Source organism: Anomaloglossus baeobatrachus, chromosome 7 (assembly GCF_048569485.1).
Source record: "Anomaloglossus baeobatrachus isolate aAnoBae1 chromosome 7, aAnoBae1.hap1, whole genome shotgun sequence".
Lineage (NCBI taxonomy): Eukaryota > Metazoa > Chordata > Amphibia > Anura > Aromobatidae > Anomaloglossus > Anomaloglossus baeobatrachus.
The window spans coordinates 50,993,982-51,019,468 of record NC_134359.1 but is presented as its reverse complement, the minus strand read 5'-3'; the positions used below and the strand labels follow the sequence as shown (position 1 = coordinate 51,019,468).

The window sequence follows — 25,487 nt, the reverse complement described above, 5'->3', positions numbered from 1 at the left end:
ACACGGTATTACAGTGCATAGAGCAATCAATCGACTGATGGCAGGTCCAAGTCCCAGAAGGGAATTAACAAATACAATAAAGAAAAAAGGTTTTAAAAATAAAAAAAATATAAATAAAAATTCACCCCACTTTCCCAAATTAAAAATTAAGAAGATATTTTTAAAAAAAATACACGTGGTATTTTGATATTTGGAAAAGTCTGATATATCAAAATATAAAATGTATTACCTAATTGGTAAACACCATTATGAGAAAAAATCAAAATGACAGAAATTTTTTTTTTGGAGGCCTCTGCAACATTGTAAACAATACAATAAAAGCGATAAAAACATTGTACGCATCTACTCCAAAATAGTATCAAGAAAAATGTCAGCTCGGGTCTCAAATAGGAAACCCTCACCTAGGCCCAGATGAAAATGCAACGGGTCTCAGAAAAGGGTAACATTCCCAATTTTTTTTTCTATTTAAATAAACAAACTATGCATGTTTGGTATTACTTTAATTGTACTGAGCTGGAAAATCAAATTTCCAGGTTATTTTTTAACAAACAATGAATGTCGTAAAAGTAAAACCTCCCAAAAGACATTTGCAGAATATCACTTTTTGGAAATTTTGGCACACTGGAAGTTTTATTTCCCCATTTTACAATACATGACGTAGGAAAATAGATGGAATCTTGCAAAAGTATAAGTTCTCCTACAAAAAAACAAACCCTCATAGGGCTATATCAATAGAAAAATAAAAAAGTTACGGCTCTTGTAAGAAGTAAAGGCAAACACGAAAATGCAAAAATGGAAAGCTTCCATGTTGGGAGGATTTAAAGGGGTTTTCCACAAACAAATTTTAATTTTAAAGTTGATTTTAATCAATAGATCTTGAAATAATAGTTTCTACAATTGGATGTGTTTAAAAAAAATGTTGTTGTGCTGAGATAATGTTATATATGTGTCCCTGCTATGTGCTGTGTAATGGCCGTGTCTGACCGTACAGGGACATGGTCTGATCATACCCCATCTCGTGGGCCAGGGAGAAAGTAAAAAAAACTGTACAGACATTACATCAGGGGATTGCAATTTATCCTTTCTTTGAGGCAAAACCTTTGTTGATAAAAAAAATAGGCAGGGAAATGTTTTACCTCACAAAAAGAATCAGCTGTGATCCTATGGTGTGCTACTGTATATGTCGCGGGCGGAGGGGTTGGGAACGCCGGTCGCCTGGGAATCGCTGGCGCTCGGGTCCGGTGCTTCTGCTCCTCGGTGGCTCGAGCACGGGGCCGGACCTGGGGCTCGAGCAGCGCCTCCTCGCCCACGAGTGAAAAGGGGGAAAGTTTGTGTTGGGATGTCGGTTGTGACGCCACCCATGGGTTGTGGTGATGGTGGGCACCACCGCTGCTAGTGACGGGGGATCCCAGGAGCGATGGCGGAGAGCAGCTAAGGTGTTGACCCCTCCGTAGGTGGGGGCTGTTGGTCCCGGGGCCCCGGTTGGGGAGCAGGGAGGAGGGATAGGTGCAGGTGTCGATGCGGGGAGGCAGCATGGGCGCGGGTGCAAGGTTGCGATGCAGCGTGGTGCCGGATGGCACTGTTGTACTCACTCAGGCAGAAAAGGACAGAGTCTCTGGTAAACCAAACGGCTGGATGGACGGGGCTGCGGTGTTTTCACTCTCCCCGGACGGGTTGATGGTGGCTGTCGTTTCCCTGCACCTGTGTATGTGTGTTTGACTCCTATGGCTTCCCACGGGTGGTCGGCTCCCCGACGTGTACGTGTCGGGAGAGCCCGTTTTGCCCGCAGGCGCTGGCCCTTGGATCTCTGGCCCTTGGCTGTGGCTCTTATCCGGACGGGTTGGGCTGTTGCCTTCTGACGGGACTTGTTTGGGAATGAACCCCTGAGGTCCAGACCGCAATCAGTGAATTTGACCGTTTCAGCGTCTCCCAGCCTAGTCGGGGTCTGAGTACCCTGCCTTGGTGCTTGGCTTCTATCTGCTCCCCGGTTCGGTAGCGGCGGGCCACCGCCCGACCCCGGTCCTACAGTTCCGCTGACCTCCACCAACTCCTGCAGACGGCCACCACCGTCTGCCGACCTTGCTGATTGTGCCGGGGGAGGGTGTGTGTGTGTGTTGTTAGTGTACTGTGACCCCTGGGGTCCAGGGCGTCACATATAAATGTGCCCCTGCTACAGGAACATGGTCTGATCATACTACATCTCCTGGGCCGGTGAGAGTATACAGCTAGCACAGTATGGAATCACAGCTGATTCTGTTTGTGAGGTAAAGCATTTCCCTGCCTGTTTTTTATTAAAAATATTTTGCATCAAAGAAAGGATAATTTGCAATTCCATACTGTAATGTCTGTATACTTTTTTTTTACTTCCTCCCCTGCCCAGGAGATGTGGTATGAGCAGATCATGTCCCTGTACGGTCAGACACGGCCATTACACAGTACACAGCAGGGACACATATATAAGATTATCTCAGCACAGGAACATTTTTTTTAAAACACATCCAATTGTGGAAATGATTATTATCCAAAGATCTATTGATTAAAATCAACTTTAAAATTTAAATTTATTTGTGGGAAAACCCCTTTAAATCCTTCCCAACATTGCAATTTTCTAAATATGCATTTTCATGTTTTCCTCTTGTTATTATTCCAAGATATATTGATTAAAATTAACTTTGTTCGTGGGGAAAACCCCTTCTAAATCCAACAGACTGGTGATAGCCCATTACATTTTCATTAATAGTTTAGTCTAATTTTTTTTTTTTCCGCACAACTTCTTCCTGTAGACTTCTCGTCTTCTCCCCTTTTATCAGTAAACATCAGCACGGTCTTTCTACAAGATCGATGCTAGAAAAAAATCTTCCTAAATCCTGAATAACTCTGATTTAATCCTACAGGTATGTAACAGAATTTGTAAACCTAGGCAATGTTTCAGCTCTTCGAACTTTCAGAGTATTAAGAGCTTTGAAAACTATTTCTGTAATTCCAGGTAAGAAGAAATTGGTGTGAGGTGTTAGGCCCCTTGTACATCCAACTGTTTCTTTGTGTCTGTCATTGTGTTTGTGTGTGAACTCCCCTATTGCAGATATGTGACAGAGTTTGTGGACCTGGGCAATGTCTCAGCATTGAGAACATTCAGAGTTCTCCGAGCATTGAAAACAATTTCAGTCATTCCAGGTGAGAGACAGGTTAAATACGCAGGCTTACATCCTATAAGCATAGAGCCTTGTTGTTTCCACTCATGTTGCTAAAAAGCAGAAAAAAAGCAGGAATCACGATGAGCAATGCAAGAGAGATCCTAAAGATTCCTAGCTTTTTTTAGCATTAGCTTTTTCTTTTTTAATTTACCTGTTTAGTTCAGTTTTTTTCGAGTTCTGGACACTTTCTTGCATGAGACTCTGCTATTTTCAGTCTGTGTAATTTGCATTTTTAAATATTTTTTTCCACACCTACAAAAAAAAAAATGAAAATATTTTTTTCAAATTTAAAGAGGACCAACCACCAGGATTTTCATGTATAAACTAAAGCCAGTGCTATACTGGCGCTATCATGCTGATTCTATACATACCTTTAATTGTGAGATCGGATGTATACTTTCTGAAATATAGGCAAGTAAAGTTTGTGAAATACAGTTATTTGATGAGAGGTGCAACAGAATATCTAATAGGTGGGTTGGATTTTGGTAGTTATTCCCGCCCCTGTGTGCTGTCTCTTCTTCCTCCCCCTATCCTTCCTCCCTCCTTTTTCCCCCCTGTCCTTTCTCTCTCCTTCCTACTCTTGTAATAACAGAGACAGGGGGAGGAAGGACAGGCAGACAGAGGCGGGAATAACTAGCAAAACCCGACCCACCTATTAGATATTCCATTCAACCTCTCATCAAATAACAATTGTAAACACTGAACACTTGAACCGCTCACCACAATGGAAGTCAGCCTGATAAATTCCTCCAGATAAGTATCCTCAGTCCCAGCACGGTTCACGGCAGCCAGCCGTATATAGACTAGAAGCAAGCAGGGGAAGGATCCAGTTCAGACTCCAAGGATTTGAATCATCAGGTCATGATGAAGGCATACCACCGAAACGCGTAGTTTTTTCTTCATCTACCATCTGTCAGTGTTATCAGCCAGTGTCATTATACTTTTCTGGATATATTCTTTTTAACAAGTTGAAATGAAAAAATACCTTTTATTCAAATCCTTGGAGTCTGAGCAAGATTCTTCCCCTGCTTGCTTCTCATCAAATAACAGTGCATTTCACAAACTTTACTTGCCCATATTTCAGAAACCATGCATCCGATCTCACAACTAAATGTATGTATAGAATCAGCGTGATAGCGCTAGTATAGCACTGGCTTTAGTTTATATATGAAAATCCTGGTGGTTGGTCCTCTTTAAGTGGCATCTCTGCCCAACGTCTCCAAGATCCAAAATACATTTCCTTAACTTTACATATGTTTTTTTTAAATGTCATTTTACACACTAAGAAAAGTTAAGATTCCGTTGCAAATTTAGAAGTAGCTTATTATCAATGCCTGCATGACGCTGCATGTGAGATCTTTTTGGAAAAGTTTATTTTCTTCAAAACAGATGTGAAACTTTTTCTTTATTTTTAGATAGACAACTTCAATAGGGTAGCACAAATATGCATGTGGTAGACATCAAGCAATTAAAGAAAACGTTGTATAGATGGATATAAGTTGCTGCAGTTGGAAAAAGAGACAAACATTTTATAACAGTCACATCTGCGGTGTAAAACTAATGTGCTTAAAGGGTCTTCTCCATGAAGATCGCACTTTCGAAAGGAAATTTAAAGCAAAGTTAAATACAAACCACCATTTGCTATCTCAAAAAATTATCTATCATCACCGGGAAACATTTCAGCCCAATATAACAAAGGAGGTATTATATAACAACCATATAATGATCAGTAACTTGTATACTGGCTATTCTAAAGTGTTTTATAGATGATAGCTCATTATAACACCATTTTGAAAATGTTCGAGAATAAGCCAAGTATCAGAAGGCAGGGACAGAGTAAACAAATAATGTTCCCATTTAAAGGGCATCTGTCACCATGAAAATGCACCCCAAGCTGCAGGCACCATGGTATAAAACAGAAAGAGTGGAGTAGATAATCTGATGGTGTTAAGCTGGGTTTACACACTGCAACATCGCAAAGAACATCGCTGTAACGTCACCGGTTTTGTGACGTAACAGCGACCTCCCTAAGTCTCTGTTGAGTCTCTGGTGAGCTGTCAAACAGGCAAACCTGGCCAACAACTCAACAGCGATCCGGACCTGCAGAGCGACCTAGCTGGTTGTTGGGGACGTTGATAAGCAGCTTTTTGAAAGGGAAGTTGCTAACAAAGTCGCTGCAAAGTCTTTCACACACTGAAACTTTGTAGCGATGCATGCTGCACAGCGGGAAACAAAGGACCTAGGAATGGTCCTGAACGATTTGTAGCGATCAGCAACTTCACAGCAGGGGCCAGGTCGCTGATGTGTTTCACACACTGCAACATCGCAAACAACATCGCTATGCGTCACAAAACCGGTGACGTTACAGCGATGTCGTTTGAGATGTTGCAGTGTGTAAACCCAGCTTAACTCACTTACTTGCTTTTCGAGGTAACAACAAGAACAGTTTTACTTAAAAAGTCCAACAGGTTTATTCAATATCACATAAACCTATCAGTAAACATAACTTAAGCCCTCTTCAGGCTTCAAAGGAACATAACCATTACAAGATATCACTAAAGGTCCAGTCACACTAAACAACTTACCAGCGATCCCAACAACGATAGGGATCGCTGGTAAGTTGCTAGGAGGTTGCTGGTGAGATGTCACACTGCGACGCTCCAGCGATCCCACCAGCAACCTGACCTGGCAGGGATCGCTGGAGCGTCGCTACACGAGTTGCTGGTGAGCTCACCAGCAACCAGTGACCAGCCCCCAGCGCCGCGTGGAAGATGCTGCGCTTGGTAACTAAGGTAAATATTGGGTAACCAACCCGATATTTACCTTGGTTACCAGCGCACGCAGCTACACGTGCAGAGAGCAGGGAGCAGCGCACACTGAGCGCTGGCTCCCTGCTCTCCTAGTTACAGCACACATCGGGTTAATTACCCGATGTGTGCTGCAGCTAAATGTGCACAGAGCAGGGAGCAGCGCACACTGGGTGCAGCTGCACAGGGTACATATATAGGGTATAGAGTACAGGGTGCAGCTGCACAGAGCAGGGAGCAGCGCACAATGCTTAGCGCTGGCTCCCTGCTCTCCTAGCTACAGCACACATCGGGTTAATTAACACGATGTGTCCTGCAGCTACATGTGCACAGAGCAGGAGCCGGCACTGACAGTGAGAGCGGCGGAGGCTGGTAACAAAGGTAAATATCGGGTAACCAAGGACAGGGCTTCTTGGTTACCCGATGTTTACTGTGGTTACCAGCGTCCGCAGAAGCCGGCTCCTGCTGCCTGCACATTTAGTTGTTGCTGTCTCGCTGTCACACACAGCGATGTGCGCTTCACAGCGGGAGAGCAACAACTAAAAAATGGCCCATGACATTCAGCAACAACCAACGACCTCACAGCAGGGGCCAGGTTGTTGCTGGATGTCACACACAGCGACATCACTAGTAACATCGCTGCTACGTCAGAAAAGTTGTTCGTTAGCAGCGATGTTGCTAGCGATGTTGCTTAGTGAGACGGGGCCTTAAGGCTACTTTCACACATCCGGTTTGAGCCGTGCGGCTCAATCCGGCTGTGTAACCTATGCAACGGATGCGGTGAAAACACCGCATCCTTTGCATAAGTTTTACATGCGGCCGGTCCGTTTTTTTCCGGTTGCGGCACGCTACTGAGCATGCGCAGTAGAAGAAACTGCATGCGGCGGCCGGATGCGTTTTTTTTCCGCATCGCGCCGCATCCAGCGTCCATAGGCATGCATTGAAAAATGCGCCGCAGCGGCCGGATGCGGCGCAATGCGGTTTTTTTTGCCGGAGCAAAAAACGATGCAGGCAACGTTCCATCCGGCTGCGGCATCGGCTAAATCTGCCGCATGCGGCAAAAACCGGACCGAACGCAAGCCCATGCGGCACAATACGGCACTAATATAAGTCTATGCAAAAAAAACCGCAACCGGCGACAAAAAAAACGGTTGCGGTTTTTCTGCAGAGCGCCGTATTGTGCCGCAGAGCAAAAACCGGATGTGTGAAAGTAGCCTTACAGTACGATTGCTTCCCACTAGAATTATTCACGTGGAGTTCTCAGCAGCCTACACACACTGCCCCAGTCAGGACAAGTAAATCCTCTCTGTCTCTCAGAGGTTCCATCCAGAGGCATATCAACCTTCACACACTAACCTGGTCAGGACAAGTGAATCCTCTCTCTCAGAGGTTCCTTCCAGAGGCATTACAACCTCCACACACTAACCTGGTCAGGACAAGTGAATCCTCTCTCTCAGAGGTTCCATCCAGAGGCATATCAACCTTCACACACTAACCTGGTCAGGACAAGTGAATCCTCTCTCACTCAGAGGTTCCATCCAGAGGCATATCAACCTTCACACACTAACCTGGTCAGGACAAGTGAATCCTCTCTCTCAGAGGTTCCATCCAGAGGCATTACAACCTCCACACACTAACCTGGTCAGGACAAGTGAATCCTCTCTCTCAGAGGTTCCATCCAGAGGCATATCAACCTTCACACACTAACCTGGTCAGGACAAGTGAATCCTCTCTCTCTCAGAGGTTCCATCCAGAGGCATTACAACCTCCACACACTAACCTGGTCAGGACAAGTGAATCCTCTCTCTCAGAGGTTCCTTCCAGAGGCATAACAACCTCCACACAGTTAACTAGTCAGGACAAGTGAATCCTCTCTCACTCAGAGTTTCCTTCCAGAGGCATTACAACCTTCACACACTAACCTGATCAGGACAAGTGAATCCTCTCTCACTCAGAGTTTCCTTCCAGAGGCATTATAGCCTCCACACACTGACCTGGTCAGGATAAGTGAATCGTCTCTCTCTGAGGTTCCTTCCAGAGGCATTATAGCCTCCACACACTGACCTGGTCAGGGAAAAGTAAATCCTCTCTCTCTCAGAGGTTCCTTCCAGAGGCATTATAGCCTCCACACACTGACCTGGTCAGGGAAAAGTAAATCCTCTCTCTCTCAGAGGTTCTTTCCAGAGGCATAACAGCCTCCACACACTGACCATGTGTCAAACAAGCAGACACCATTATACCATATGGGATGCACGCATGGGTGTAGATTTGTGGATAGCCAGACACACCCCAATGAATCTCGCAGTATTACAGGTACCAAAGTCACCATCTTACAATTGATATTTAGTTTTGTGAGGAAAATAAATCTGTATATTCTGTGATTTAATCATTTAAAGCTCTGCTCTTTCTGGGATTTTTGGTCCAGTGGGTGGTCTTATCAGTGATTTGACAGTAATTCTGTATGAACATTTATAGAAAAAAAGCTGTCATCACTGATAGAACCATCCTCTGGACCTATATTCCCAGAAAGAGCAGAGTTTTTAATGATTAACTCACAGCTTATACTGAATCTTTTCATATAAAACTATATATCAAACTTCTCAGCTCCTTCTGCTCTATAACATGGTGCCTCCAGATTCGACAGCATTTTCATGGTGTCAGGATCCTCTTAATTTACCGCAAACAAAGATCTTGCAAACTGTGAAAAATTGGTATAGAAAGTGGATTATATACTATTTTAAAACTAAAAGCAATATGTCGAAAAGCTGCCGGTGTCCGTCCTTCCTCCCATACACATGCACGCTCAACTTGGCTGAATGTGCATGTCTTCCAAAGGTAAAGAGGAGAGTAAGGAACTGCCAGAAATCTGAGTTTGGCTTATCATCCTTGAGAAGAAAAATATTTCACTTTTATTTATACTTTTATTTTATAGTAGGGGGAGAGTAGATACACCTCACTCCCATTAGATACATAGATACATAGATAGATAGATGTGAATTTTATTAAATAGTTGTTTGAAGACATCAGAAGCAACTTATATTTTCTAAAGCGTTTTCTTTTAAAATAACATGATGCGACATAAACTAGAAGAATATATATGCAAATTCGCATTAAAGGGTTATTCTCATCTTCCTAAATGGGTTTATTGTCAGATAGTGCTTGTAAATACAAGCAATTTTGAAATCTACTTCTTATTGAAATTTTCAACCATTCTTAAGATATTGACACTTTTCTTTTCTTGTGTTTACAATTCATTGCCTTGGAGGCCGACCAACGCTGCTAGACAGCAGAACATGTGCAGTGCTTACAAGCTCGTTTTCATCGAGCTTGTAAAAACTGTTTTGAAACTGGGCAGAATTGGTAAAATCTCAGCTCAGCGGTCACAAGTGAGACAGAAGCGGTGGGCGGTCTCCTAGGAAGGAAACAGTTTGTAAACAAAAGAGAAGCATTTATATCTCACGAACAGTTGCAAATAATAAGAAGTAAATTGCAAAAATGCTTGTTTTTACAAGCACTATCCATCAATCCATCTATGAAGATGACAATAACACTCCCTTTTATAATGCCACTCCCCACCCCCAAAATAGACCCCCATTTATTTCACAAGCTGACATTTTGTAAAGTGCATCACCCTCTGTGGGGCACAAAAAGTCACAAATTTGTCCATGTCTCTTCAGCTCATTTCACTGTTTTCCATCAGCTTCCGGCTGTCCATTGTGTTATCTGCTTTGTGTCAATGTTGTCCTGGCTTCTGCATGCAAATAATTCACTGTGCCCTTATTATGTTGTAATTTATATGATGGCGTTCAAATGGAAAAAGCGCAATGATGCGGTTCTGATTTTAGGATTGAAGACCATTGTGGGGGCTCTGATCCAGTCGGTTAAGAAGCTTTCGGATGTGATGATCCTCACGGTGTTTTGTCTGAGTGTCTTTGCACTAATAGGACTGCAGCTCTTTATGGGACACCTAAGGAATAAATGTTTACTTTGGCCGCCGCTAAACAATAACTACGGAATCAATATAACTTCCTATATCAACGGCACAACGGATGCAAACAGCACAATCTACAACAGTACCTTCCCAGAGTTCAACTGGCAGGAATACGTAGAAGACCCAAGTAAGCAAATGAATCATTTCTTGTTGTGTTGAATTTGTTCAACACGGGATATGGAAAGAGATTGGAATTAAAAATGTAATAAGATAGTTTTTAGGCTATGTGCACGAAGAGTTTATTTAGGAATTTTTTTGGGAACAGGACCTGAAAAAATTGCTTAAAAAATCTCTACCTAAAGAGGACAAACCACCAGGATTTTCATATAAAACTGAAACCAGTGCTATACTGGCGCTATCATGCTGATTCTATACATACCTTTAGTTGTGAGATCGGATGTATACTTTCTGAAATATTGGCAATTAAAGTTTGTGAAACTGTCACGGGAAGATATGGGTATAACAGGGATAAGGGCACCTGGACTGACCCTCAGGCTACGGGACCCTAGATATCCCTGATCCCGGGATTACCTCTGATGGTGAGGACGCCTGGGCCGCCACCCTGGCCCTGCTCCTAACCAGCCCTAATCTAGTATCCCCTCTCCCACCACCCAAGGGGAGAACCGGGATCAGATCGGTAACCCCAACAAATAGGCAAGATTGATAGCAGCTACAGAATATCTAATAGGTGGGTCGGGTTTTGCGAGTTATTCCTGTCCCTGTCTGCCTGCCTGTCCTTCCTCCCCCCCTGTCTGTTATTACAGGGGGAAGAAGGAGGGAGGAAGGAAGGACAGGGAGGACACAAGGGCGGGAATAACTAGCAAAACCCCACCCACCTATTAGATATTTCGTAGCTGATATCAATCAAATAACAGTGCATTTCACAGACTTTACTTGCCGATATTTCAGAAAGTATACATCCGATCTCACAACTAAAGGTATATATAGAATCAGCATGATAGCGCCAGTATAGCACTGGCTTTAGTTTATATAGGAAAATCCTGATGGCTGGCCCTCTTTAATTATTTCTACTGTAAATTAATTTTGCTGTTGATACGTTCAGTGTTTTGTCTTTGGCCATATTCACACAACTGTGCCTATTACAGCTGCAGAACTGGAACCCTCCATGTTTCTCAGTTTAGTTTGCATGAATGCAGCCGCACCTTGTTCTTGACAACCTGTCACCTACACCACATCTTTTCACCTGTTAATCAGCATACATTTGTTTTATAACAAATCATTCAAAACATTAGTGTATAGACACTGAGGTCTAGGTCACGTGGGGTTTCGCTATGGCTTTTCTATTGTTCATGGCTTAGCCGTTTTATAGGAGACATTATGCGGAACAGCAACAGCTGGTGGTTACCTTATGGCTCCCATTATTATGGACAGGCGTAAAACCCTGTAATTCATTTTAAATCTGCAAATACTTATCTGATCTCAAAAATAGAAGAAAACAGGCACTCACCGGTTTGTAGAAAATTCAAGAGACTGGTTTATTCAGGCATTGGGGGAGGGTGCGCACCGATTGCCGATGCTTCCACCTCGAGCATCGGCAATCAGTGCAAAACGGCCGTTGTCTGTGTGCACACAATCCCGGCACCCTCCCCCAATGCCTGAATAAACCAGTTTCTTGAATTTTCTACAAACCGGTGAGTGCCTGTTTTCTTCTATTTTGGAATTTTACGGTTCTGCAGCTTGAAGTGCACCCCGGTAAGTAGACCCATACTTAGGCTCACACTGAATACCTGAACAGGTGGAATAAAGCAGTGAATTGACTATTTGTTTCTACTAGTGGATGTCGGAGTGTGACCGTTCGCCACCGTGAATTAAAAATAGTGCCCAGTGTTTCTTCTTTTCTTGGTGGATACTTATCTGATCTCAGAAATAATATTTACAAATAGTATGGGGTACCAAAAATAAATGTGGAACATGGTTGTTTTTCTATTATTTTGTGGCTTTGATTATAAGGGGGTTTTCATCGGATGACGTGATTGCTAAGATATGCCATTAGTTTGAGAGCTCTGGGACCCTCCAATTCCAAGAATGAAGGGGCTGCAGCACTGGTTTATGGCTGTGAACTCTTTACTGGTTTTCTTTGAATATCAGCTCCTGGCTAGAGATGAGCGAACCTTTGGAATTTCGGTTCGGCAGGTACAGACAAACCTTAAAAAAGTTTGGTTTGTGACCCTGACTTGATTTGAAACTCAATGGAAGTCTGTAATTGGGCATTTAGTGGCTCCACCCACATGCTGCCAGCCATAAGCAGACCACTTCCGGGGGAGGGTAGATGGGGTTTTTCAAAAAATAATTTTGGGGTGTGTGGACACTACATCTGATCACGATGATTTTACCCCAATGCAAGCCACTCAAACACTGCACGTGGCTCGCACAGGGCTGAGCATCAGCCATACCCAAGCACAGCGCTGCTCGCTTCAGCGGTTTGCACTCGTAACTCACTTGAACTTTGAACCTGAACTTTGTTTTTTTGGTGATCGGTTTCCGGTCCCGAACCTCGAACCTCAGATTCACTCATGTCTACTCCTAACCACATACTGGAAGAGGAATCCAGCCAAGTCAAGTGCATGAGAACGTTACTGTGCAGAAAAACTTTGGAGTCAGCCCAATTCTAAATCTCATTCTCAAGATTGATGCAACCTATCATCTTAAAGGGAACCTGTCACCAGATTTGGTGACTATAAGCTGCAGCTACCAACACTGGGCTCTTATATACAGCATTGTAACATGCTGTATATAAAAGCCCAGACCGCTGTGTAGAACGTATAAATCACTTTATAATACTCACCTAAATGGTCGGTTCGGTGCAGACTGGTTGAATGGGTGTCTCCGTTCTCCGGGTGCGGCGCCTCCTCTTTCGGCCATCTTTGTTCTTCTTCTTCTGAAGCCTGGGTGCATGATGCGTCCTACATCATGCACAAAGGCCGGCATTGAGGTCCCGCTCATGCGCACTGTAATACTTTGATCTGCCCTGCTCACGGCAGATCAAAGTGTGCCCGCCCAGGACCTCAATGCCGGCGAGTGTGGATGACGTAGGACGCGTCATGCACCCCGGCTTCAGAAGAAGGAGGACACAGCGGCCTGGGCTCTTATATACAGCATGTTAGAATGCTATATATAAGAGCCCACTGGTGGTGTCCGCAGCTTATAGTCACCAAATCTGGTCACAGGTCCCCTTTAAAGTGATGGTGACACATCCTAACAATCAGCAGGGGATAAAACTATATCTACAAATTCACTGTGCACCATCAAATTACAATAAATTAATTCCTCCTTTGCATTTCTCTGTTTTTGCAGCTCACTTATACAGGTTAGAAGGTGTAAGGGACTTTTTGCTGTGTGGAAACTCTTCAGATGCCGGGTAAGATGTTATTTTGCGTTCATTTTTAGTGGGGAGTCTTGAAATATTATGCTTGTACTAAAGTTACTGGCCCCGATTGAACAAGACCAGCCATTTTTTGCCGGTTTTGATCAGGGGGCATGGTGGAGTCAGCCATTTCTGATCAACAAAGACGTGCTCGCCTCTTCATGAATCAGGAACGTCTGACGAGCATCTTGCACATCCGTGTGCCATGCTTGGAATCTTACTCCAATCCCTGACTGGTGTAAGATTTCTTGAGTAAGTAACCCCACAGGTCATCATGAGTTAGACGAGTCGTGGCGTCACACCCCCGCTGCACCCCTTCATGTCCTAGTCCCATCCATTTTGGCAAAGCTGGGAGAAACTGGTGTGAAAATGTGAAAAGTCACAAAACTTTTGCGCATCTACGACTTTTCAAAGCAATTTACCCCAGAATTCTGCTGAAATTGTTTTGATCAATAGGAGCCATTATTTTTATATTTTTCCAACTCAGTAAAGCCTTTATGGGTATTTCCACTTTGAGAACAGTAAAGTGGACCACAAATGCTATAAGATGCCTAAAATAAAACCAGAGCAGACACTCATCCTTCTCATGTCCAGCACCTGCTTATCGCCGTTGCTCACATCTCAGAGTTTTGGCTGCAGTGCTATCATGTTGACAGTTTACGTTACTACTTCTGCCAATGAAGGGCTCAGCATCTTATGCCATATACCTCAACAAAGCTCCTGAGCTGATTGTATGGCTGCAGCAGTTATACATATTGTCAATGTTACATCACCACTACATCACCGGAACCCCAGCAGTGGTGCACAACCCATGCTGGATCTGAGGAGAGTACCTGTTCTGTTTGGTATTTTATACCTTTTGGGGTCCACTTTCCTAAAAATGGAAAACCCCTTTAATTTCAATCTGTGTTGTTTAATCAATTTTGGTAATATATTTACAAGAAGAGGAAACAATTGCAACCAGGTGTCAGATAGGACAAAGACGCAGCATCTTCAATAATCAGCTACTTTGTGTTTTTATTCAATCAAGAACAGGAGAGTTTACCCTTAACTGTCATGCCAGAGCATACAAGACACTCAGCGTGCAGTGCAACAAAGACCCTGGCGATAGGGATAGGGGAGAAGGGACACATCCTGCAACTTACCTGACTCTGTGCCTTATGCTCTTTAATGTTCCTAAACGGGTCCTCCCCCCTTGGCCCTAACTTGCCCTGAACACACCCTGGCTAGTGAGAAGGCCAGCAAGAACACTAGTCTCACCACTGCAATAATACAACACAAGGCAAGGAAGACATACAGAGGGATAATAGAGACAAAAAGGAAAACCAAGCTCCTCCAATGCAGCTAAACACCACAGATGCAATAGCCACAACTACTCAGCTACTTACAGAGACAGGCTCCTCCCAAAGTGGTAAGAATAGAATGAGAATCTATAACCAGTGTCAGATGTTAAGACATGTGACTTTTTATAGTGAAGGGGAATTGTCATAAAAAGCTGCACCTAAGATTAAGGCTACAAAGGACAGCCAAATAGGAAAGGGTCTTTAACTCCTACAGGACTGTAAGAAAGTAGATTCACTCAAATATAAGTTGTAGAACTTAGCATAATAAGGCGTTGTGTCCTTTTGGTCCCAGACTCGACAGAGGTCTCCCCAGAGCGGGACACACTCATGACATTAACATTACCCTTTGGCACTTGTGTTATTTGCGCCACCACTGCTGACCCACAATTCTGTCTTAATCAGAAGTCCTGCTTTTCTTTCAAAGCTAGGAATCAAACACTGAGTCCATGGCAGAATGTGACATACCGATATGAAAATGTCAAGTGTCTTACATATATAAGCTCCTGTACAACATAACACTTACTAAGGTCTAGGGATGTCTGGTTAGTTGGCCGCCACTGGTCACTTAGTTGCTTGATAGGTGGAAGACACTTGTATCAAATCTTGGTCATTATTCTGATGTTTTAGATTCATTTCTCAGTTGTCGCTCAATTTTACCATTTCAGCCTAGACCTCTAATATGGGCCAATCACTATCTTTTATGGGATTTTAATTTTGTGAATCAAATTTTCCACAATTCATGAAAGCACAAGATACATATTATTGTATGAGTGTGATAACTCTATTAATTCTAATAATATTATCAAATGTATTTCCTGGTTGTACTTTCTATACTTACATATAGATTTCCTTTTTTTTATTGCTACAATTAGTCAATGCCCGGAAGGATATTTATGCATTAAAATTGGAAAAAATCCTAACTACGGCTATACAAGTTTTGATACATTCAGCTGGGCTTTCTTATCCTTATTTCGGCTGATGACGCAAGACTTCTGGGAAAATTTATACCAACTGGTAGGTATTTTGTTGTCAAAACTGTTGTATAACTTGAAGTTCCGGGTCCTAATGAAAAATCGTTAAAGCACCATTCCAGCGGTATTATTTATTTCAGTGCTTGAGTGGTGCTACTAACGTAATGTCCATGGACATAATAGTCCCCATCCACCATGTGCCATTTATAATACATCAAAAATAGTCAAAATTTATCAAAAACTGCAGAAGGACCTATGTACCTCAAGTGCTACTTCTATTTCCCCCATACCTCACACCTTTGGTATTGCAGTATATAAAACAGAACCGATCCTAAAAAACAAGAAAGACATACGTTAAAGGTCTCTGTTAAGGCCCCGTCACACTAAGCAACATCGCTAGCAACATCGCTGCTAACGAACAACTTTTGTGACGTTGCTAGCGATGTTGCTGTGTGTGACATCCAGCAACAACCTGGCCCCTGCTGTGAGGTCGTTGGTTGTTGCTGAATGTCCTGGGCCATTATTTAGTTGTTGCTGTCCTGCTGTGAAGCACAGATCGCTGTGTGTGACAGCGAGACAGCAACAACTAAATGTGCAGGCAGCAGGAGCCGGCTTCTGTGGAGGCTGGTAACGAATGTAAACATCGGGTAACCAAGAAGCCCTGTCCTTGGTTACCCGATATTTACCTTTGTTACCAGCCTCCGCCGCTCTCACTGTCAGTGCCGGCTCCTGCTCTGTGCACATGTAGCTGCAGCACACATCGGGTTAATTAACCCGATGTGTGCTGTAACTAGGAGAGCAAGGAGCCAGCGCTAAGCAGTGTGCGCTGCTCCCTGCTCTGTGCACATGTAGCTGCAGCACACATCGGGTTAATTAACCCGATGTGTGCTGTAACTAGGAGAGCAAGGAGCCAGCGCTAAGCAGTGTGCGCTGCTCCCTGCTCTGTGCACATTTAGCTGCAGCACACATCGGGTTAATTAACCCGATGTGTGCTGTAACTAGGAGAGCAAGGAGCCAGCGCTAAGCAGTGTGCGCTGACTCCTGCTCTGTGCACATTTAGCTGCAGCACACATCGGGTTAATTAACCCGATGTGTGCTGTAACTAGGAGAGCAAGGAGCCAGCGCTAAGCATTGTGCGCTGCTCCCTGCTCTCTGCACGTGTAGCTCCGTGCCGTGGTAACCAAGGTAAATATCGGGTTGGTTACCCGATATTTACCTTAGTTACCAAGCGCAGCATCTTCCACGCGGCGCTGCTGGCTGGGGGCTGGTCACTGGTTGCTGGTGAGCTCACCAGCAACTTGTGTAGCGACGCTCCAGCGATCCCTGCCAGGTCAGGTTGCTGGTGGGATCGCTGGAGCGTCGCAGTGTGACATCTCACCAGCAACCTCCTAGCAACTTACCAGCGATCCCTATCGTTGTTGGGATCGCTGGTAAGTTGCTTAGTGTGACTGGACCTTTAGAAAACTATTTACCAGGACAGGAAGATGAACCGGTGATAGCCGCGGTGGCGTGAAAGTATCTTCAATCTCAGATAGTTGGAATTGTGATCTTTCTTTGTCAACATGTTTATGAGATAAAGCTCCTTCATTAGGACAAAAATCACATTCAAGTGTGAATTCGGTCCTGATGAAGGAGATTTATCTGAGAAACTCGATGACAAATAAAGATCACGATTCCTACTATGCGTGATTGATGATACTTGCACGGCAGCACGGTTATCACCGGTTCATCCTACTGTTCTCGGAACTACAACAAAGGTGCTGCGAAAGCCGTATATTATGTGTACATAGTCATTGTGACTCTCACAACTACATGAGGTGAGCCTTTTTAATCAAATAGGATCTGTTGATATACCATGGATAAGACCCTGTTGCGCTTCTTTTGTCTCTCTAGTTTTCTCTTTAGAAAACTATTTATGATCGGTTAGAAAGGGAGAATTTAGGTTGTGCGCTAAAAAAAATATTTGGCCTCAACTTGTGGCCTATTGGTTTGCATTAATTTGTATCTCTCAGACTAGCACTATGTAGTAGAGATGAGCCATCGATTCCCAGACCCCTGTCCTGTGGCCATGTTAGTAGTCAATGGAAGATGGAGCGGGGACCATACAAACTACCTCCTACCGGCCATCATCCCCCGCTGCTCTTTTAATTAGCCAACCTGACTTGACATCATCACTGCGGCATGGTGCACCCACAAAAATCTCATCAGGCCGGCTAATCAAAAAAGGACACAAAAATGCCACCAGATAGTATGCAATTAGAGCACTCCTCTCCGACAGCCACGAAATACTGATATGACCTTTGGACCAGGGTCTTGCCAATTTATTAACTTATCTCCAGTATATAATATTCTTACTTAAATAATAGTCAAATGGGTGTTTGTACTTAAAAAATTATATAAAACGTACAGTAATGAGTGATTTTCCAAAAAATCTGTAAAGGTTATATCTGGTCTATAAATTGAAATACACCAGAATAAGAAGTACCCACACTAACTGGCAGGAACAAAGAGCGGCTAGAAAAAGCATCTCTCACTTTGGAGGACCCGGCTCTTGGGCATTACATGGACAAGCCCTAGACTGTTACTCCATGCCACTTACCCTCTTTCAGCAAAGTTCCCCTGCAGATTATATGGGATCACTTAGGGTTCCAGTAGTGGGCTCCTTGTGATGTACTTACCATTAATAGTCCTTAGTTTAAAAAAAATATTGTAAAACTACATAGTACGAAACAGACAACCTCTTTAGTACTGTAAATTGGGAGTTATTTTCAAATTTAATAATGTGAGATAACTCTATATTTTCTACTTCAGACCCTACGAGCTGCTGGGAAAACCTACATGATCTTCTTCGTCTTGGTGATCTTCTTGGGCTCCTTCTATCTGGTGAACTTGATATTGGCCGTTGTCGCCATGGCTTATGAAGAACAGAACCAGGCAACTCTAGAAGAAGCCGAGCAGAAGGAAATCGAATTTCAACAAATGTTAGAACAGCTTAAAAAGCAACAAGAAGAAGCTCAGGTACAGGATATGTATCCAGCTGTGTGTGTGATGTGGTAATTAAATAATTCGCAACGTTAACAAACTACTGATTTGTTCTGCTTTGAGAAGGCCATTGCTTGTACTATAAAGAACATCCCAATGAGAAGAACAATGAAGATAAAATAGATCTCATTACAATGTAATTATTGTTATATTACACAAACCTAGTGTTCTTTTCTGACCACTTTACACAGTTCCAACGTAGTAACGTACCACGTTCGGTGCGTACAACGTACCAAGTACTAACGCTCTACATACTATAACTTTTCATCATTTGTGTCAACCAGGCGGCCGCAGCAGCATCCCTAAATTTATCCAGAGAATATAGTGAAGATGGCGGCTTTGGACCCCTTTCAGAAAGTTCATCAGAAGTTTCCAAGCTGAGTACAAAAAGCGCCAAAGATCGGAAAAACAAAATAAGACAGAAGAAACGTGGGGGAGACGAAGAGAAAGGCGATGATGAAAAGTTTCCAAAGTCTGAATCTGAAACCAGTATTAAGAGAAAAGGTTTCCGTTTCTCCATCGAAGGCAATCGTTTGACTTATGAAAACAAGTTTTCCTCGCCCCATCAGGTATGGTTGTAAAATGTTGTTGTAGTATAATTTTAATATTTAGAACTTCAAAGATAAAAGAAACTAAATTCACCTTAAGGTTTTGTCCAGCCCCCGTTATTTTTAAAACCAAGCTCAATATGGTGTAAAAAAACTTTGCATACTTTTCAATTCACCACCACTTGAACACATCATTGCAAAGGCCCTCTGATGTCTCCAAGCTTTCTCTTTTGGTGTGAATTGGTATGGGACTGCTGCAGCCAATCATCAGTGGTCATATTCCCATCGCAGCTGGAATAGGAGGCTCGAGGACTGATAGCGGGCAAAGCTGGGTCTAGTTTAAAAAAAAAAAAAAAAGACTGGACAACTTTTTCAAGGCTGGCATTACAGGTGCTGATCCAGAGGTGGACCCAAATAATCGTAAGATAGAGGAAAGGCTGATTAGAATTCACTCATGTGTAAAAATGAAAACTCATATTCTTTTTTGTTTTCTCCCTACTTTTTTGTTATAGTCATTGCTGAGCATTCGCGGATCTCTTTTTTCTCCAAGACGCAATAGTAGAGCCAGTCTGTTCAGTTTTAGAAACCGTGCAAAAGACATGGGCTCAGAAAACGATTTTGCCGATGACGAACACAGCACCTTTGAAGACAACGAAAGCAGAAGAGGCTCTTTGTTTGTACCGCACAGACATGTGGAAAGGCGGAACAGTAACATTAGCCAGACAAGCAAGATGTCGAAGACCATACAAATGCTCCCAGCCAACGGCAAGATGCACAGCACCGTGGACTGCAACGGAGTAGTCTCTCTGCTTGGGGGTCCATCTGTCCCAACATCGCCTGTTGGACTACTACTTCCAGAGGTGATAATTGATAAACCAGCTTCTGATGACAAAGTAAGGAAGATTTTAGTAGTTTAGGCATAGTGGTGCCTTAATACCACACGTCTATTATCTTCACAACTGGATGTACAGAAAACTCTGGATCTGGTTGTAGTTATAGTGTTTTTATTTTTCTCTTATTTGGACTTTTTTTTCCTCAGTTGAGTCTATAGAACAGAAAAAATAGAAATGAAAAACAAACTGAGTTTATGTATGCCCCATCCCTAGAAATGTTGGTTATATGCATTGTGCACATTGAGTCATAGCGGAGGGCTGATTCCGGGAAACAGATGGTATTATTATTATTATAGCGCTATTTATTCCATGGCGCTTTACATATGGAAAGAGATATACAGTATGTAATTAAGACAAGTACAATAATTGTGAACAATACAAGGCACAGACAGGTACAGGAGGAGAGAGGACCCTGCCCATGAGGGCTCGCAGTCTACAGGGGATGGGTGAGGATACAGTAGGTGAGGGTGTAGGTGGTCGTGTGATGTTATAGTGGACTGAGGGTTACTGCAGGTTGTAGGCTTGTCGGAAGAGGTGGGTCTTCAGGTTCTTTTTGAAGCTTTCCACAATAGGTGAGAGTCTGATGTGTTGGGGTAGAGAGTTCCAGAGTATGGGGGAGGCACGGGAGAAATCTTGTATGCGATTGTGGGAAGAGGAGATAAGAGGGGAGTAGAGAAGGAGATCTTGTGAGTATCTGAGGTTGCGTGCAGGTAGGTACCGGGAGATTCGGTCACAGATGTATGGAGGAGACAGATTGTGGATGGCTTTGTATGTCATGGTTAAGGCTTTGAACTGGAGTCGTTGCGCAATGGGAATCCAGTGAAGGGATTGGCAAAGAGGAGAGGTCGGGGAGTTTGGGGGGGGGGGGGTAATAAATGGTTGACAATAAGAAAAAATAGTCATACATAGTTTTTGCCTCATTGTATTTATTTTGAGGCATCATGGGAAATTTAATTTACACTTTTTCTTACCACATCCTATTTTCTATGAAACCTTGAATTATAATCATACAATGTGATGACTCTGCATATAGTTGCTTCCCCTAACAATGCTTTCCCTTGTCGTATTATTCCATTATTTCCTGCTTTAGAGAGTCCATTCATAAGTGTCATGTCAGATGCATGCTAGTGTGAACTGAGCCTTTGTCTGCTGGCTGATCCCTCGCAAACCGCTTAATGATGGGAAAATAATACATCGGACATATTATGAGCGATTATTATTCACTCTCATTTTCAACCACTGAGATGTTACCATGTAACACAAAACCAATCAGACTCCTAGTTAAGGAGTCTTCTCTGGATTGTCTGTTTAAGCAGCAGGACTTAGTTATCCCCATTGCTCGGACTACATCGTTTCGTGCACAGCAGTCTAGCACTCACCCCTCCTCTGTTGGCACTTCATTTTCAATATACAATGTCTATAGAGAGCCTGGTGTGGACGGGGGCAGCTCTCTCAGCTTTGCTACATACGACATCTAAAGATTTTGATTGTGTCAGAATGGCTGCAGCCAGTAATCTAAGTGATACATCGTTGGTTTCAGGATCTTTTTGCCCACATCATGCTGCTCTCAGATGAGATATAAAAAACCTGCTGAGGGATTCACTTTAACTAAGCATGCATCTTTACGGTGAATTCAGAAGACATACAGAACTTTGCAAAAGTTTTAAACAAGTGTGGAAAAATTGCGGTAAAGTAAAGATGCTTTCAAAATAGAAGTGTTAATAGTTTATTTTTATCAATTAACAAAATGCAAAGTGAATAAACAAAAGAGAAATATAAATCCCATCAATATTTGGTGTGACCGTCTTTGCCTTCAAAATAGCATCAATTCTTTTAGACTAAAGCCTGCTTTACGTTACGATTTAGCATACGATATCGTATGCGATCGTAACCGCCCCCCATCGTATGTGCGACACGTTCAATTTGTGATTTTTTTTCCCGTCACACGCACTTACCCGTCCATACGACCTCGATGTCGGCAGCGAACATCCACTTCCTGGAGTGGGAGGGACGTTTGGCGTCACATCGACGTCACGCGGCAGCCGGCCAATAAAAGCGGAGGGGCGGAGATAAGCGGGACGTAAACATCCCACCCACCTACTTCCTTCCGCATTGCCGGCGAGAGCCGCGGGACGCAGGTAAGATCTGTTCATCGTTCCCGGGGTGTCACACACTGCGATGTGTGCTACCTCGGGAACATTGAACAACTTCACGTTCAATTTTTAGGAATTGAACGACGTGCATGCGATGAACGTTTTACCGTTCAATCGCAATCACACGTACCTGTCACACACTACAATGTACCTTACGATGCCGGATGTGCGTCACTTACGACGTGACCCCGCCGACACATCGTAAGATATATTGTAGCGTATAAAGCGCCCTTTAGTTATATAATTGGCCCTATATATCACGATAAGTGCATCACACTTTACTGATTATGCCCACAAACACAACCCAATGTAATATGGAAGCCTCAGGATAAAAAGGGAATCATGCAAAGTAATTATGGAATTAAAAATTGAATTTTATTGGCAAACATTGTTAAAATATATTTTCTTTAAAAATATTAAAAATAGGAATGGTCTCATAAAGATAGACAAGAATTACAGTATATAGATTAATGTTGGTGAAGCTGCATGTCAGGGGGTGCTACGGTGGCCCTGTGACTGTGGGCCCTGCGCTCGCCCGGACCCTGGAGGTACCATTGATGGTGGGGAGGTCCAGGTCACCACCCTGAGCCCTGTCTCCTGTCTGGCCCTGTCCTTATAACACCAACCCTGGGATGGGCAGGACCCTAGGTAACAATCTCCCAAAGGCACAGACAAGGGGATAGAACTGAGACACATTCAGACCACAAATAACCACAGAGGAGAGACAAAACAACACCGGAGGGAATAAACCAAAAGGGGTAGAAATAATTTAACCAGGGAACTCTCAAACCGAGAAGACAACGATTATCTGGTCACCAAATAGAGGATTGCCACGGACGCCGGGATTCACCACTGCAAGCAGAGACTATCTTTGGCGGTCTCCTACTATATATCTCAGCCTTAAATAGGAGGAGACCAGCTGTGAAATAAAATTAGTAACCTGGCTCTCAGCACGCTGCTCCACAAGGATTAACTCCTGCATGACTGGGAGCAGTGAAACAACTGAGCCGACGCCCAGCTGAGTTGAGCACTTAAGAGAGACCGACGCTGTAAAATTAATCCGCGTGTGCGGATCCGGACGGCTTGTGACACTGCAAAGCCCAAATCAGCTGGTTGGTATCATAACAAAATATTAAGCTGTAAAGAAACCACCTTTCGCTCTAATATAAGGTCAAATCAGCTCACCCAACCACTCCAAAAAAACACCCCGACAGCAAACAATATATGTAAAAGATGTGGACAGTATAAGAAGTTGTTAGCTGAAATCAAATGACTGTTGCAGAGTGTCCCTCCAACTGACGTGTTTCGCCTTGCTTCTTCACGAGCTCATACACCTGACTATAATCCTACAAAATCCTTGACTTTGTACCAGTCACCATAGAAGAAATTATGCTATTTTGAAAGCAAAAGGTGCTCATACCAAATTTTGATTTGATTTAGATTTACATTTTGCTACTTGTTAAAAATAAACTATTAACACTTTTATTTCTCAACGCATTCGTCTTACTTTAGAGCATTTTTTCCCACACCTGCTTAAAGTTTTGCACAGTTAGGTAGATGTCAGAAAAATGAGTGGTTAGCTGTCTAATCTGTTAAATAAATTGTAAACATGGCATTAATAACAGCCAAAAAATAGGCATTAATTCCACCGTATGGCCTCACCGTTCCAGTATAGAGAAATGATAACCGGCATCATAAAATTATACTTATACACAACTTTTACTAAGATTTTACAATATGATTACACGTTATGTGGCTGTGGAGAAAGTCCCCTAAGGGAAAATGAAATGATAAATTTCTGTGGTTGTTGCTAATTGCTCATTTTCGCTTTATCATTGCTAAGCAGCTGCTTCATTTTAGGCGAAACTAGTTGCTGTCATGTCTCATATTGTGTAATGTAAAATATCCAGATCTCATACCTGATGGTGTAAAATCAATGGCAAGTGCAGGATGCAAAGCAGATCTGTCACCAAATTTCAGAATACAAATTGCCCGCATGATTAAATAGATGTTTTGGACCCTACCGGTCTAGTGTACTTACTTTAAGAATGAATTTCAAAGTGAAAACGTCACTCCTTATTAAAAAGGAGCATTTTATGAGCCCTGTTGTGGCAGAACTTAAAAAATATAAATTTCAATAGCATCCATTCTGACACAGAATTTCATAGTAAGTACACCGGCCCCATTAATTATTCAATATGTATTCTATGTAGTCGGCCCCTGCACTTGCCTTTTAATTTGGCACAATACCGCTTTATTAGTGACGTAATTGCATCCCTTAAACTTCTTTCTTTGGTGTTGGTTATGTTTTACGTTCCGCTTTAACAAATATTTGAAAGTGGATCTGTCATCTGATTTCATAATACAAACGGCATACATTATTATATGTCACGCTACGTATGAGAAATTACCAAGCAAGTGGTGAAAGGTAAGGGAAGGGGACCCCTGTGTCTAGGGAAGGGGGGAGATGGTGACCCCTGACCAAACCTACTGCTCGTCCCTGGGGTCCCTCACCCCCCTAGATAGGTTCCGCACCTATGCGCCAAACCGGATTCCTGACCCTAGACATCCCTAGTGCTGGACGCTAAATAGGAACAGGTGGTATGAGGTCTTCATCAACCCCACTAAACGCTAAACGAAGATACAATGAGGACACACAGGGGAAAATGCATGAACTACTTATCCACAGATGACTCATGTAGACGTTCAGCAAAGCTTCAACAACGATACTACAGATGAGAGCAAGCCACCTGCTAGCAACCAGAGCTAGAGTAAACGGAATAATATCACCAGCACCAGTCCAGGGAAGAAGAGAGCATTTAAGAGAATACTGATGATCAGCAGCTGGGTGGAAGACGAGCTCCTTCTGGGTACAAAAGGGGGAGAGAAAATCTTTCCTGCTGAAAACCCAGCAGGGAAGCTACCTATTACAATGAATACAAACAGCAGGAACAATAGAAAGTCAGGGAGCATATTGAGCAGCCAAACGCTGTGACCTTCTATTGCCAGAATGACTGTCTGTCACCCGTGATACACCAGTGACATTATATAGTTCTCTAAGTCTGGATGAGGATGGTGTACTTACTTTGAAAATTCATTATTAGAATGGATGTAAAATTATTTTTTTGAGAGTTCTTTTTGCCTAATGATAAAAAGACCA

General features: G+C 43.1%; 1 protein-coding gene across 3 annotated transcripts in view; it reads left to right on the top strand.

Annotated features, from left to right (window-relative positions):
- The window catches only part of LOC142245037 (sodium channel protein type 2 subunit alpha-like), a 322,264-nt gene that overhangs the window by 182,387 nt on the left and 114,390 nt on the right, over positions 1 to 25,487 (top strand). The window contains exons 2-9 of one of the 3 annotated variants that reach the window (XM_075317286.1): positions 2,895 to 2,986; positions 3,083 to 3,174; positions 9,847 to 10,119; positions 13,308 to 13,371; positions 15,593 to 15,734; positions 18,503 to 18,709; positions 19,018 to 19,302; positions 19,794 to 20,141. In XM_075317286.1, coding sequence (XP_075173401.1) covers positions 2,895 to 2,986; positions 3,083 to 3,174; positions 9,847 to 10,119; positions 13,308 to 13,371; positions 15,593 to 15,734; positions 18,503 to 18,709; positions 19,018 to 19,302; positions 19,794 to 20,141 — 1,503 coding nt within the window. The remainder of the gene's footprint in view (positions 1 to 2,894; positions 2,987 to 3,082; positions 3,175 to 9,846; positions 10,120 to 13,307; positions 13,372 to 15,592; positions 15,735 to 18,502; positions 18,710 to 19,017; positions 19,303 to 19,793; positions 20,142 to 25,487) is intronic. The other 2 variants (XM_075317284.1, XM_075317285.1) reach the window with 2 other exon arrangements.